The sequence below is a fragment of the Schistocerca nitens genome, chromosome 6, assembly GCF_023898315.1.
Source record: "Schistocerca nitens isolate TAMUIC-IGC-003100 chromosome 6, iqSchNite1.1, whole genome shotgun sequence".
Classification (NCBI taxonomy): Eukaryota; Metazoa; Arthropoda; class Insecta; order Orthoptera; family Acrididae; genus Schistocerca; species Schistocerca nitens.
The window spans coordinates 334,409,533-334,426,366 of NC_064619.1; the positions used below are offsets into that span (position 1 = coordinate 334,409,533).

At 44.2% G+C, this 16,834-nt stretch overlaps 1 protein-coding gene across 2 annotated transcripts in view; it reads right to left on the reverse strand.

Moving 5' to 3' along the window:
• LOC126262767 (COBW domain-containing protein 1-like) overlaps positions 1–16,834 on the reverse strand; it is a 566,092-nt gene that overhangs the window by 203,799 nt on the left and 345,459 nt on the right. For both annotated transcript variants that reach the window (XM_049959581.1, XM_049959580.1), the window contains one exon: positions 4,321–4,365. In XM_049959581.1, the coding sequence (XP_049815538.1) occupies positions 4,321–4,365 (45 nt within the window). The remainder of the gene's footprint in view (positions 1–4,320; positions 4,366–16,834) is intronic.

A 16,834-nucleotide genomic window follows, 5' to 3' on the forward strand; every position in this document is an offset into this window, starting at 1 on the left:
CACTTAGCCCTGCTGACTAAGCATTTTGGTCGCTTCTGTACAAGTAGTCCCCCTTCCAGTTGGTGAATGAGTTGGAACGAAGGTCGTCAATGACTTCCCACACAACAGAGACCACGAGGGCTGGAGACCAGAAGGAGAGGTCAATGGCTGAGAATGGCCCACTAGCAGCGCAGAAATGAGTGGGCGTACCTGTGTTAAGGATGCAAAGTTCCTGAGAGATGAGGCTCTCCAAAACCCATCCCCAAGGACAAGCAGAGGTCGAGCCCCACAGGACAATGAGAGCTTCAGAGGCTATTGCATCGTGGAGAAGTAAATAAAGTGAGCAAACAGGTTGTAACAATGGAAAATTGTACTGAAATGCAGGAGGATCTGCAACGAATTGACGCATGATGCAGGGAATGGCAACTGAATCTCAATGTAGACAAGTGTAATGTGCTGCGAATACATAGAAAGAAAGATCCCTTATCATTTAGCTACAATATCGCAGGTCAGCAAATGGAAGCAGTTAATTCCATAAATTATCTGGGAGTACGCATTAGGAGTGATTTAAAATGGAATGATGATATAAAGTTGATCGTCGGTAAGGGAGATGCCAGACTGAGATTCATTGGAAGAATCCTAAGGAAATGCAATCCGAAAACAAAGGAAGTAGGTTACAATACGCTTGTTCGCCCACTGCTTGAGTGCTGCTCAGCGGTATGGGATCCGTGCCAGATGGGGTTGATGGAGGAGATAGAGAAGATCCAACCGAGAGCAGCGCGCTTCGTTACAGGATCATTTAGTAATCGCGAAAGCGTCACGGAGATGATAGATAAACTCCAGTGGAAGACTCTGCAGGAGAGACGCTCAGTAGCTCGGTACGGGCTTTTGTTGAAGTTTCGAGAACATATCTTCACCGAGGAGTCAAGCAGTATATTTCTCCCTCCTACGTATATCTCGCGAAGAGACCATGAGGATAAAATTAGAGAGATTAGAGCCCACACAGAGGCATACCGACAATCCTTCTTTCCATGCACAATACGAGACTGGAATAGAAGGGAGAACCGATAGAGGTACTCAAGGTACCCTCCGCCACACACCGTCAGGTGGCTTGCGGAGTATGGATGTAGATGTAGATGATCCTCCGATACACATGATTTTCAACTGCAGGTTCTTTCCTGTCAGTAGCCAGGGGAGAGCAGAGGAATGGTGCACGTTATCTACAAACACAGCGACCCTCCCTTGGCCCTTTCTCCAGTCAGGTCATCATTGTGAAAGGGCATATAGCCCTGTAGGATAGGGGCATCAGACGCTTTAAAATGTGTTTCCTGCAAACACAAGCGAAGGGGGCGTTCATTTCCTCCAAATGTGTCCTGAACCCATTGATGTCCCACTTTAATTTGGGAGCCATCTGTCCTTCTACCATGGAGGTGAGGCTGTAGTTAGTGGAGGTTCAGTCTTGGGGCGAGATGGTTGCACCAGTCTGATGTCAAGGTCTATTTGTCTACAGAAGAATCTTCGGAAACGTCAGAGAGAATGACGTAGATATCATCGGACATTTTACTTCCTGATTCTGTCAATTGTGGTCGCTTGACCTTTGATTTTTTGACCTCGGTAGGCTTCAGAGGCACAGCTGCGTCTGTGGTAGTGGCAGCACTGGACAGTGCACTACACTGAATCTTTGGAGGGGCTGAGAGGTCTGGTGGCAACCATGGCCTTTTCTGAAGTTCTCAGAGGAGGTACAGGTGTCAACGGAACTGCAGCAGCACAAGTGCATTGACAAATGCAGGTGCTACTGTTGACACTAGCAGCCTTTGTTTGTGTAGCAGCACTGGCGTTCTGCACTGGATATTTAAGAACTGAAGCAAAGGAGGTAGTGAACGTTGGAAGCAGCATGGTTTTATACATCTTTTTAGCCTCACCATAAGGAATGTGCTTCATAGTCTAAAGCTCTTGCTATCTTCTGTTCTTCCAGACATACATTGCATTGCCAACTCCAGACAGGGTGAGCTACAGAGCAATTCCCACATTTCAATGGAGATGAACAAGCAACTCCTTCATGGGCAGCCATACCACATATGCCACAAGTCGCTTCTCCCTTACACCAAAGAGTAGTCTGCCAAAGTGTTGGCATTTGAAGCAGTGCGTTTGGTTTGAAATAAAAGGCTGCACTCTAAGGCAAAGAAAACCTGCCTTAACGTGCTCACAAAGCTTTGTGCTATTAAATGTCAGGATAAAGGAGTCGGAATATACAAAGTCCCCATCACCCCTTCAGGATGTTTAGCAATCCGCGATGCCTTCTGTAGCCCACTCATCTTTCAGTTCCTCCTTGGTAATGTCCACCAGATCCCTGCACATTACAACACCTTTGCTGTAATTCAAGGTGCTGTGCATCTCAGTTTCGATGGCATATTCCCGAAGTATTGCGTTTTCTGTGTGTTCTTAACTTGTTGGGAAGTAGATGATTCTACTAATAGTGCCCCATTATGCAATCCCTCAACTTATTTTAAAGTGCCAGTGATGCCCTCTAAGACTTTTTGAATATAGAAACGCGATACTTTCTCGAAGCTGCCCTCTTTCATTTTCACAAAGTTTTTGAATTAACTCCCTATCTTGTTTCACTTGGTCTTTTTACCGACCAGTGGCCCGCCGTTCCCGCTGGAAGGAGAAGAAGAGAATTTCGAGGGTTCGATCCCAGTCCCACGAGCAGCTACGGAAATAAATGTCCACCTACACAGACTCCCGCATGCCCACGTAAGCCTTATACAACTGAGGTGCGGCAGGTTCCTCAGATGTTGCCCGCTAACGACTGTTCGCGATGGCCGCTGAATCATGCTCAAAGCTTACGGTGAAAGTGGACTGGCGACACTTACCAGCCCCCAGCTCAGGACCCACAGGGTCGCCAAGTCCGCACCCAGCAAACTAATTCTGGGCAACTGAGAGATTCTTACATTCATACAACAGTCCTCGAGACACTGTGTTACGTACATTAACGTACATGCAACTACGTTACACCACGCACAGATTTACTTATGCAAATGGATTTCACGGTGTCCACAACTGTGAGCCCAACAATGTACCTTTCTGTAACTAGAGTATCCGTTCAATATGACCCTCACATGAGATTCTTCAACACCAAATATCACTTGCATGGTTCGAATATCGTATCAGGCCATTAAATGTGTGCGAGCTTGGTTGCCATAAGTTTCTCTATTTGTGTTCAATAGAACAGTTTGCAGTATATGCAGAGATGGTTAAGCCCATTTAGCTTTGTTAGTTACACAGACTGATGTTCCATGTTTCATCGAGTTCTATATAGAATTTCCTATCTATGTTTCATTTTTCACGTTTTTCTCCACATTGAAGATTAGCGTAACTACATACATTGCATTGGGGCATTCCACACGCTGAGAGTGAATAACAAATGGAGGACGGAATCGACTGCGACTCAAAAGACAGGACGGAATGTAGAAGAGATCAGACTACGCTTGACCGTCCTCTTTTAGAATACTGCTTCGCGGTGTGGGATCCTTACCAGATAGGACTGATGGAGTACAGCGAAAAAGTTCAAAGGAAGGCGGCACGTTTCGTATTATCGCGAAATATGGGAGAGAGTGTCACAGAAATGATACAGGATTTGGGCTGGAAATCGTTAAAAGAAAGGCGTTTTTCGTTGCGACAGAATCTTCTCACGGAATTCCAATCACCAACTTTCTCCTCCGAATGCGAAAACATTTTGTTGACACCGACCTACTTGGGGAGGAACGATCACCACGATAAAAAAAGGGAAATCAGAGCTCGTACGGGAAGATATAGGTGTTTGTAATTTCCGCGCGCTATACGAGATTGGAACAACAGAGAATTGTGAAGGTAGTTCGATTAACCCTCTGCCAGGCACTTAAATGTGATTTGCGTAGTATCGATGTAGATGTAGTCTACAGAAAAAGACAGTGCTAATGGTCAAAGAACAGTCTTACTCACGGGAGAAATCAAAAGAAACGTTACTACATTTGAACACATAAGAACGTGATATAATACCAGGTAAAAGACTCTTCAATCAAACGTACCATCTGCTATGCAATTTACAGTGATTCTAGTATACACTTAAATGCAGACTTACACTAAAAAGCAAAGATAATCGGATAACCAAGATCGAGTGGCGCTTTCAAACCGTTCAGCTTCGAATTCACCTAACAGAACACTGTTTTATGAAGGGGGCGAAAAATACAAATGAAATAGAATATACGATTTATGGTAGACTGTGGTACAACTACAGCGACACACTACAGACTAAATCCTCGGGGCTGAGACTACTGCGAAACATCGGGTGTGGCGACTTACCTACAGCGCGTCGTCTCAATCACCCCAGCAGCCGAGTTGATGCACCTGTTGACAACAGAAAACAAGCATTTATTTAATTGCTATAGATGATCGACTGTTGTTAAGAGGTACAAATAACTCAACTTGAGGTAGCTTTCTGCCGCGACAAATATGCATAGCAGATTATTGCTTTAAGAAACCATAAGGTGGTCATTACTAATAAAGCAATAATTACAAGTATACGGGAGCCACAAAGCAAGAAGTGACGAGGATATGCCTTTTTTTACAGTACATGAATCCTGAATTTTACTAGATTTAGAAAGAAGCTTCTCCTTCTGTAGAAGACCCAGATTCCTGTGTTATTGTTTAAGTTGTTTTGAAACTGCTCACAGACGACTGGTATCTACGGTGTCCGCTGTCTCTCGTTTTTCGATTAACTTTCTCAGCTGCTCAAGTTGACAGTTCAGTGTTAACTTCTAAGACATGCTCTATATCTAAAAACAAGACTTTTCCTTTGTCACTAAATAACTCCATTGAGTGTATGCACATATATATGGTTTTTGATGAAGGGCAGCCTTTTCAGTGGTTAAAGGGGCAACAGCCAGTATGCTGACAGAGGTGCCGATATAACATTAATCAACATTGTCATATTATGTTGGAACTCCAGCACAGCTCAAAGCAATGGTAAATTACAGTCACTATGGAACGGGTGGAAAAAAAGTGAAGCACCCAGAGGACGTCGCTGGATGTCAGTGTAACTTCGTACACACACACTCCCTCAGTGGATACGTAAATGATTAGAATTACAACTCTGTGATAGGTACAACTACCACCAGAGTTGTTCATGTCAGCAGCCGTTACTGGTGCAGTACAAGGTCTCACCCTAATTACCACACAAACACCACTTTCACTTTTAGCCAATTGTTCTAGTTCAGACCCAAGTCACATACAGCCTAACTGTATTGATGCAATCCAAGGTCAAGTGACTTCACAATATAGTACAACTGCTCACAGCTTCATCACTGCAAGTGTCCTGGGTTCAAGTCCCATCATGTGCCATTTTCTTAAATAATATCTGACTTAAGAAAAATTTCGCAATAACGTCTAATGCAAATAGTGCAATAGTGTATTGCATCAACACCTAACCTACACAAATCTAGATCCGAGCCCACTACTCCAATGCCTACCCCTATGGGACCCAACAGTGCTGCCCTTGTCGCTCCGTGGCAGCCACCCCTTCTGCCGACACACCTCTCTGTGGCACCCGCCACTGCCATCCCTCTTTCCCGTCTGCGGCCTCCCGTAAACCCCGCGGCTGACGTCCCGTCACTGTTGTCGTACGGATGTTCAGATATTACCCCCACCATTTTAAATACATATAAATCTTCTGTAAGGGCTTGACGTACTTAGATATTAGTTTTAATCAGAGAGTTCTACCATGTTATGGGCTACAGGGCTTGATGATGTGCATCTACATCATGTCTGAAAACAATCTGAAACCACATGTTTTAATATAAAAATTTCATTTACTTCACAACCCATCATCGTGTATGACGTAACACAGCCTGTCAAGCTACAATTTAAGTGAGTGAAAAAGTCGTATATCTATACTGTAATAAATATACAATACAATCATCCATAAACTGATGTTTTACAGGAGAGAATAACAGTATGATTCCGTGACACAGTCATCTACCACGTTTGCATCACACTGGAACCACTACATATTACAAACGATCCATGTGCACTCTATACCGCCTGTCTAAATGTAATTAATTTATACAGTACAACTGCCAGAGCCATATAATTCAACCATAAGGAGTTTCAATAATGCCGATCTCACATACTATGGGATGTGATAGTTCTTGAATTTGCCGGCCGGAGTGGCCAAGCGGCTCTAGGCGCTACAGTCCATTACAGAGATGTTACTGACGTGCAACCATTCCGCCACACGCCGAGGATTATCAACACCTGCTCAATCGTGTTGAAAGATGCAATCGCCATCCTCGAATTGCTCTTCAACAGTGGGAAGCAAGAAAGTGCTTAAAACATCAATGTAGGCCTGTGCTGTGATAGTGCCACGCAAAACAACAAGGGGTGCAAGCCCTCCCCATGAAAAACACGACCACACCAAAACACCACCGCCTCCGAATTTTCCACTACACACGCTGGCATATGAAGTTCACCGGGAATTCGCCATACCCACACCCTGCCATCGGATCACCACATTATGTACCGTGATTCGTCCCTCCACACAACGTTTTCCCACTGTTCAGTCGTCCAATGTTTACGCTCCGTACACTAAGCGAGGTGTCGTTTGGCATTTACCGGCGTGATGTGGCTATGAGCAGCCGTTAGACCATGAAATGCAAGTATTTTCACCTCCCGCCTAACTATCATAGTACATCTACATTTATACTCCGCAAGCCACCCAACGGTGTGTGGCGGAGGGCACTTTACGTGCCACTGTCATTACCTCCCTTTCCTGTTCCAGTCGCGTATGGTTCGCGGGAAGAACGACTGTCTGAAACCCTCCGTGCGCGCTCTAATCTCTCTAATTTTACATTCGTGATCTCCTCGGGAGGTATAAGTAGGGGGAAGCAATATATTCGATACCTCATCCAGAAACGCACCCTCTCGAATCCTGGCGAGCAATCTACACCGCGATGCAGAGCGCCTCTCTTGCAGAGTCTGCCGCTTGAGTTTATTAAACATCTCCGTAACGCTATCACGGTTACCAAATAACCCTGTGACGAAACGCGCCGCTCTTCTTTGGATCTTCTCTATCTCCTCCGTCAACCCGATCTGGTACGGATCCCACACTGATGAGCAATACTCAAGAATAGGTCGAACGAGTGTTTTGTAAGCCACCTCCTTTGTTGATGGACTACATTTTCTAAGCACTCTCCCAATGAATCTCAACCTGGTACCCGACTTACCAATAATTAAGTTTATATGATCATTCCACTTCAAATCGTTCCGCACGCATACTCCCAGATATTTCACAGAAGTAACTGCTACCAGTGTTTGTTCCGCTATCATATAATCATACAATAAAGGATCCTTCTTTCTATGTATTCGCAATACATTACATTTGTCTATGTTAAGGGACAGTTGCCACTCCCTGCACCAAGTGCCTGTCCGCTGCAGATCTTCCTGCATTTCGCTACAATTTTCTAATGCTGCAACTTCTCTGTATACTACAGCATCATCCGCGAAAAGCCGCATGGAACTTCCGACACTATCTACTAGGTCATTTATGTATATTGTGAAAAGCAATGGTCCCATAACACTCCCCTGTGGCACGCCAGAGGTTACTTTAAAGTTTGTAGACGTCTCTCCATTGATAACAACATGCTGTGTTCTGTTTGCTAAAAACTCTTCAATCCAGCCACACAGCTGGTCTGATATTCCGTAGGCTCTTAATTTGTTTATCAGGCGACAGTGCGGAACTGTATCGAACGCCTTCCGGAAGTCAAGAAAAATAGCATCTACCTGGGAGCCTGTATCTAATATTTTCTGGGTCTCATGAACAAATAAAGCGAGTTGGGTCTCACACGATCGCTGTTTCCGGAATCCATGTTGATTCCTACTGAGTAGATTCTGGGTTTCCAAAAACGACATGATACTCGAGCAAAAAACATGTTCTAAAATTCTACAACAGATCGACGTCAGAGATATAGGTCTATAGTTTTGCGCATCTGCTCCACGACCCTTCTTGAAGACTGGTACTACCTGTGCTCTTTTCCAATCATTTGGAACCCTCCGTTCCTCTAGAGACTTGCGGTACACGGCTGTTAGAAGGGGGCAAGTTCTTTCGCGTACTCTGTGTAGAATCGAATTGGTATCCCGTCAGGTCCAGTGGACTTTCCTCTGTTGAGTGATTCCAGTTGCTTTTCTATTCCTTGGACACTTACTTCGATGTCAGCCATTTTTTCGTTTGTGCGAGGAGTTAGAGGAGGAACTGTAGTGCGGTCTTCCTCTGTGAAACAGCTTTGGAAAAAGGTGTTTAGTATTTCAGCTTTACGCGTGTCATCCTCTGTTTCAATGCCATCATCATCCCGGAGTGTCTGGATATGCTGTTTCGAGCCACTTACTGATTTAACGTAAGACCAGAACTTCCTAGGATTTTCTGTCAAGTCGGTACATAGAATTTTACTTTCGATTTCACTGAACGCTTCACGCATAGCCCTCCTTACGCTAACTTTGACGTCGTTTAGCTTCTGTTTGTCTGAGAGGTTTTGGCTGCGTTTAAACTTGGAGTGAAGCTCTCTTTGCTTTCGCAGTAGTTTCCTAACTTTGTTGTTGTACCACGGTGGGTTTTTCCCGTCCCTCACAGTTTTACTCGGCACGTACCTGTTTAAAACGCATTTTACGATTGCCTTGAACTTTTTCCACAAACACTCAACATTGTCAGGGTCGGAACAGAAATTTTCGCTTTGATCTGTTAGGTAGTCTGAAATCTGCCTTCTATTAATCTTGCTAAACAGATATACCTTCCTCTCTTTTTTTTGTATTCCTATTAACTTCCATATTCAGGGATGCTGCAACGGCCTTATGAACACTGATTCCCTGTTCTGCACATACAGAGTCGAAAAGTTCGGATCTGTTTGTTATCAGTAGGTCCAAGATGTTATCTCCACGAGACGGTTCTCTGTTTAATTGCTCGAGGTAATTTTCGGATAGTGCACTCAGTATAATGTCACTCGATGCTCTGTCCCTACCACCCGTCCTAAACATCTGAGTGTCCCAGTCTATATCTGGTAAATTGAAATCTCCACCTACGACTATAACATGCTGAGAAAATTTATGTGAAATGAATTCCAAATTTTCTCTCAGTTGTTCTGCCACTAATGCTGCTGAGTCGGGAGGTCGGTAAAAGGAGCCAATTATTAACATAGCTCGGTTGTTGAGTGTAACCTCCACCCATAATAATTCACAGGAACTATCCACTTCTACTTCACTACAGGATAAACTACTACTAACAGCGACGAACACTCCACCACCGGTTGCATGTAATCTATCCTTTCTAAACACCGTCTGTACCTTTGTAAAAATTTCGGCAGAATTTATCTCTGGCTTCAGCCAGCTTTCTGTACCTATAACGATTTCAGCTTCGGTGCTTTCTATCAGCGCTTGAAGTTCCGGTACTTTACCAATGCAGCTTCGACAGTTGACAATTACAATACCGATTGCTGCTTGGTCCCCGCATGTCCTGACTTTGCCCCGCACCCGTTGAGGCTGTTGCCCTTTCTGTTCTTGCCCAAGGCCATCTAACCTAAAAAAAAAACCGCCCAGCCCACGCCACACAACCCCTGCTACCCGTTTAGCCGCTTGTTGCGTGTAGTGGACTCCTGACCTATCCAGCGGAACCCGAAACCCCACCACCCTATGGCGCAAGTCGAGGAATCTGCAGCCCACATGGTCGCAGAACCGTCTCAGCCTCTGATTCAGACCCTCCACTCGGCTCTGTACCAAAGGTCCGCAGTCAGTCCTGTCGACGATGCTGCAGATGGTGAGCTCTGCTTTCATCCCGCTAGCGAGACTGGCAGTCTTCACCAAATCAGATAGCCGCCGGAAGCCAGAGAGGACTTCCTCCGACCCATAGCGACACACATCATTGGTGCCGACATGGGCGACCACCTGCAGATGGGTGCACCCTGTACCCTTCATGGCATCCGGAAGGACCCTTTCCACATCTGGAATGACTCCCCCCGGTATGCACACGGAGTGCACATTGGTTTTCTTCCCCTCTCTTGCTGCCATTTCCCTAAGGGGCCCCATTACGCGCCTGACGTTGGAGCTCCCAACTACCAGTAAGCCCACCCTCTGCGACCGCCCGGATCTTACAGACTGAAGGGCAACCTCTGGAACAGGACAAGCAGCCACGTCAGGCCGAAGATCAGTATCAGCCTGAGACAGAGCCTGAAACTGAACTTGCAGTGGATCCTGATGCAGTTTGGAATTCCTGTGTGATGGTCTAGATCGATGTCTGCCTATTTCACATTGCGGCCCTCTTCAAATGTTAGCGATCTCTGTCAGTCAACAGACGAGGTCGACCTGTACGCTTTTGCGCTGTACGTGTCCCTTCTCGTTTCCACTTCACCATCACATTGGAAACAGTGGACTGGGGATGCTTGGGAGTGTGGAAATCTGACGTACAGACGTATGACAGAAGTGACACCCAATCGCCTGACCACGTTCGAAGTCCGTGAGTTCCGCGGAGTGCCCCATTCTGCTCAATAGTCATAAGACTAATGACTACTGACGTCGCTGATATTGAGTACCTGGCAGTAGGTGGCAGCAAAATGCACCTAATATTAAAAACGTGTTTTTGGGGGTGTCCGGATACTTTTGTTATTTTTACTCAGGTGACTCGTGTGAAAAAGTTTCCAGTATAATTGTGGCAGCACGACGGGAATTAACAGACTTTCAACGTGGAATGGTAGTTGGAGCTAGATGTATGGGACATTCTAGTTCGGAAAGCCTTAGGGAATTTAATGTCCTGAGATCCATATTGTAAAACTCGGAAATTTGTGGTAAGATCTTATGGGACCAAACTGCTGAGGTCATCGGTCCCTAAGCTTACACACTACTTAATCTAACTTAAACTAACTTACGCTAAGTACAACACACACACCCATGCCCGAGGGAGGACTCGAACCTCTGACGGAGGTAGCCGCGCGAACCGTGACAGGTTGGTTGGTTGGTTGGTTTGGGGAAGGAGACCAGACAGCAAGGTCATCGGTCTCATCGGATTAGGGAAGGAAGTCGGCCGTGCCCTTTGAATGGAACCATCCCGGCATTTGCCTGGAGCGATTTAGGGAAATCACGGAAAACCTAAATCAGGATGGCCGGACGCGGGATTGAACCGTCGTCCTCCCGAATGCGAGTCCAGTGTCTAACCACTGCGCCACCTCGCTCGGTACCGTGACAGGACGCCCTTAGACTGCGCGGCTACTCCGTGCGGTTGATCTACATTGCCAAGAGTGTGCCAAAAATATAAAATTTCGGGGATTACCTCTCACAATGGACAACGCAGTGGGTGACGGCTTTCACTTAATGACCGACAGCAGCGGCGTTTACGTAGGGTTGTCAGTACAAACAGAAAAAGAATGCTGTGTGAAATAACCGCAGAAATCAATGTGGGACATTTGACGAATATATCTGTAAGGACAGTGCGACGAAATTTGGCATTATTGGGCCATGCAAGCAGACGACCAGCACGACTGCCTTTGACTTCGCCTGCAGCGCCTCTGCTGAGCTCGTGACCATACTGGTTGGACTCTACACAAATGTAAAACCGTGGTCTAGTCAAATGAGTCCCGACTGTAGTTGATAAGAGCTAATGATAGGGTTTGAGTGTGGTGCAGAGCCCAACAAGCCATGGACCCAAGCTCTCAACAAGGTACTGTGCAAGCTGCTGGTGACTTCATAAAAGTGTGGGCTGTTTGCATGGAATGGTCTAGGTCCACTGGTCCAACTAAACTGATAATTGACTGGAAGTGGTCATGTCGGCTACTTGGAGACCATTTGCAGCCATTCGTTGACTTCTTGGTCCTAAAAAAAGATGGAATTTTCATAAATGACAATGTGCCGTGTCACTGGGCCACAATTATTCGCAATTGGTTTCCAGAACATTCTGAACTATTAGAGTAAATGATTTAGCCACTCACACTGTCCAACATCAATCCCATGAAACATTTATGTTACATAATCTAGAGGACAGTTCGTGCACAAAACCCTGCACCGATAACACTTTCGCAATTATGGACGGCTGGCTATAGGGGCAGCAAGGCTCAGTGTTTCTGCAGGGCACTTCCAACGACTTGTTGAGCCTATGTCACCTCGAGTTGCTCCACTACGCCGCACAAAAGGAGGTCTGATACGATATTAGGAGGTATCCCACGACTTTTGTCACCTCTGTGAATGTGTATATGGATGTTCCACATCTCGTAAACCACTGGACCGATTTCAATCAAACTTGATACACAATAATTTACTGTCTGGAAATAATCGCTGTGGGGTAAGAAGCGCCAGCCTAATAGGGGGTGGGAATGGGCCTATGAGTGAAAAAGCTGAATAGACCACGATGCATGAATACTCATACCCTGGTCAGCCAATATTTGAGAATAGGAGCACTTAGAGAATTGCAACAAACTTGACACGTAATTTCAAACCTTTACAAAACTTGTTCTTGCTGACAACGCTCACAAAATGGTTAATGTACCAACAGGTTATTGCTTACTGCGTATTCGCTGTTGTCCACTAAAACTGCCCCAAAAAGCATGACATTCTAATTTATTATTTCTTTAAATGCATGCGCAACACGTTTTACAGACAGTATTCACATATACCACTGAATGTACCACAAAAATTGTATCATTGTGCGTACGTAGTTCAGGAAATTCTTGACAAACTGCCGCATCATGCACAACGTTTTAATTTATTACTTCTTTACTTCTAACTCTATTCACAGCACATTTCGTAGACATTAGCCACATATACCACTGGATCTAAGTGACAAAATTATATCACTGTATGGAACATTGTTTAGAAAACACGAGGTCATAAACATTAAGCTGCGTGAAAATGAAATTCCAGAGCGAAATTCGCTAGAGATACTGGTGAAATACGTGTATAACTACCCGTGAAATACGCTATTTTGTCGAAAATTGACTTGTTGAGACCGTGGTTGTAATACTACACTATAAGATTTATAATTGAAACAGCAACCAGCCACAATTGTGGTTTAACAAGTTTTATTTGGATCGAACCATCACCGATTTCGTATTTTTTACAAATCCATTTCAGATGGTTGTTACTTGTTTCGTTTTGTTTTGTTGTTGGGACCTAGTTTGGTATTCGTTATTGGGTTGCTGTACTAGGGTACACAGAAAGTTTTGCTCCACTATTTGGTAAAGTTTAGGATAGAGTTACATCTTATGACCTCTTTCAAAGCAATTATGAAAAGTAATTTTTGAGAACATGTCTCATGGAGAACAGCCGTTTTTTTATTGCTGAAGAATGAACACGAACACTCACAACCGCAAGATACTTACTGTTTTATTTTTTTAGGAGGCTACACGTTTCGGTCTGTTTTAGACCATCTTCAGACCTACCACCACAATGCCACAATGGTAGACGGTTGCTGTGAAAGGAGCAGGGGCTATGTCTCCACGCAGTTAGCGTTCATGGAAACATAGCGCCTGCTCCTTTCACGACCAACGCCACTGCCTGCCATCATGGTGGTAGGTCTGAAGATGGTCTAAGGCAGACTGAAACGGGAACCTCACAAAAAAATAAAAAAAGTAAATTTCCTGCAGTTGTGATTGTTCATGTTCATTCTTAAAAATTTATGAAAAGGTTTTAAGCCTTATTAAGCATACAGCACGAAGGTTTTCACCACAATTGACGTTTTAATAACTCTTAAAAACTTTTTCATAAATGCTTTAATACAGGTCATAAGAAATAAATTCATCACAAACCAAAAATTTCTACCTATCCTAGTTGCAATGATACAAAATGAGGCCCCAGAAAAAAAAAACACCAAACGTGTAACTACCATTTGGAGATGGTTTCGTAAAAAATCTGAAACCGGTGATGGTGTGATCCAAATAAACCTTGTTAAATCATACTTGTGGCTGTGGTTGCTGTTTCAGTTATAAACCTCATGTGTGAAATGTGTTAAATACTGTATGTGTGAAATATACCTGACATGAGTGTACCTGGACATCTACATGTACGTGTACATCGCTACTATTCAAATCACACTTCAGTGGCTGCCACAGGGTTCATCGAATCACCTTCACGATAATTCTCTATTATTCCAACCCGGAAAAGCGCGCGGAAAAAAACGAACATTTATATATTTCCGTGCAAGCTCTTATTTTCCTTCTTTCATTATGATGATCGTTTCTTCCTATGTACATCGGCGTCAACAAAATACTTTCGCAATCGGAGGAGAAAGTTGGTGACAGAACTTCGTCAGAAGATTCCACTGCAACGAGGAACGTCCTTATTCTAATGCTGCCCACCCCAAATTCCGTATCATGTCCGTGACACCCTCCTCCCTATTTCTCCGTAATACAAAACGTGCTGCCCTTCTTTGAACTTTACTGACGTATTCCGTTAATCCTGTCTGGTAAGGAATCCATACCGCGCAGCAGTACCCCAAAAGACGACGGACAAGCGTAGTGTGGGCAGCCTCTTTAGTAGATCTGTTGTCTTCTAAGTGTTCTACCAATTAATCGCAGCCTTTGGTTCGCCTTCCCCACGATATATTCTGCGTGTTCTTTCCAATTTAAATTGTTCGTAATTGTAATTCCTAGGTATTTAGTTGAATTTGCGGCCTTTACATTTGACTGATTTATCGTTTACCTGAATATTAACGGATTCCTTTTAGCACGCATATGAATGACTTCACACTTTTCATCAGTTAGGCTCAATTGCCAATTTTCACACCATACAGATATCTTACCTAAATCGTTTTGCACCTGGTTTTGATCTTCTGATGACTTTGCTACTCGATACATGACAGCACCATCTGCAAACAACCTAATACCCCTGCTCAGGTTGCCCCTACATCATTCATATAGATAAGATACAACAGAGGGCCTGTAACATTGCCATGCGATATAAAGCTCCACGTGGAGCGAGAAAGGTGGGGGGGGGGGGGGGGGGGGTGATGGACAGCGAAGGGGAAGGTGGAGATGGGCACAGATAGCAGGCCGAAGGAGATGGACTGACAGGGAGGGAAGAGGACGAAATGGACAGAAAAAGGAAAGAGGAGGAGATGAAGAGGGACAGGGGGAGGAGGAGAAGGACAGAGTGAAGGGGGAGTACAAGATGGGCACAGAGAGGACGAAGGACGAAATGGGCAAAGAGAGGTGGGGGGAGGGGGGAGGAGATCGATTAATAGAAGACTGGAATAAACATATATCCGGGCATCGCCGAGTGCTCAGCTTGTCATATTTACTTCGTCATGCGGCAATTCCACAACTACCGAAGACCACGCACATCTGAAGCATGCAGCTTCCTATGTAATGCAAAGTGAGAAAACAATTACACTCTCTGTGTACAGTTTTTAATGACGAGTTATTCGAATCAAAGCTCTTTTTAGCCTCGTAACAGTTAACGGCATCAGACGTGCATCAAATGAGGGAAAATCACTGTGAACTACATACGAAATTCACAGCCGATCCAGATTCCATGTCACAGATCCATACACATATACACTTACACATTATTATAGCAGCGCACACACGTACGCTGATGGATGACCGATAAAATGTGGAGCTTAAAGAATTAGGAAACAACGTTGGAACCTCGAGGGCGATGATAATCCATGACAAATTCAAGTCTGAGTACGAAGTATCACAAAGACTTTGATCTGTACAGCTGCTACACCTCAGAAATAGGCAGAACAAAAGGAGGGTGTATACGATTTAAGTGTATTGGTACTCATCACATCACACTTATAATAATAAGCAACTAAACACCGCACAAAATCTCACAGCCATGCGAGAAGTCCTTTGACGTCTAACTTACTTTTTAATCCGGAAAACCAATACGAATTCAAAAAGTTGTGGAAAGTGAGCAGCGTCCAAACAGGGTTTCACTTTCATGTGTGTCTTCCACATAAGCGTTATTGACTAACAGCATTTCGCTAGCCAAGCATAACGTGAAAATAGTTAGGACTTATTACAACTAAGACATATGACGGTAAAAGCGTCCCCCGGCAGAGCAGTCGTTGCAGACGCGTGCTGAGCAGAGTATTGAGTGTAAGTCCAGTGACTGAGTTTTGTGTTCCGTACAATTACGTAGCACATTTGAAAACGCGTACTGTAGAGCGCTGTTTCTGTTAGTTTCAAGAACCAAAGTAAACACTTCATATTTTATTATTTGCGAACCACTGATATCCCGCTGCTGACTTATTTGCAATGAAAGCAAGAACATCCTGTGCGAATAACAAAAGTCAGAAAGAGTAAAAAGTAAAACAAATAGAGCTAAATACCAAAAGGTATTCTGGCACACATGCGAACAAAATTGATAACGTCCTGAAGAAACATAGAATAAAATCAGAAATTAATCCATGCAAAAGCTTTCAAAACATAGAGGATGACAATGACTTATTCAAAAAATCTAACATTTACCATTCCGTTGTAGTTTTCATGCAGAGACAATGGGAACATGAGAACACGTTAGGGTTTTGTAGTAGAATATTATAACCTTTCGTCACACTATGCAAATTATAATTGTTTACAACTGCGTCGCTGTACCTCCACACACATGCCAAAATCATGCATATATATCGTCTTGAACATCACGTACTGTACACAGGAACGCATTCTCTATAACATCATATTACTGGCATGCTGCTGACATATGTTTTTCTCAAGTTCCTTAAGGTGGTTAATAGCACAAAATGTCTTCTCAAATCCACAACTCTTACAAAATCGCTCAAACTATATGTCTATACTAGGAAAATATGTACAGGGTCAATGTATATCTTCAGAAAACGTCATCACAAATA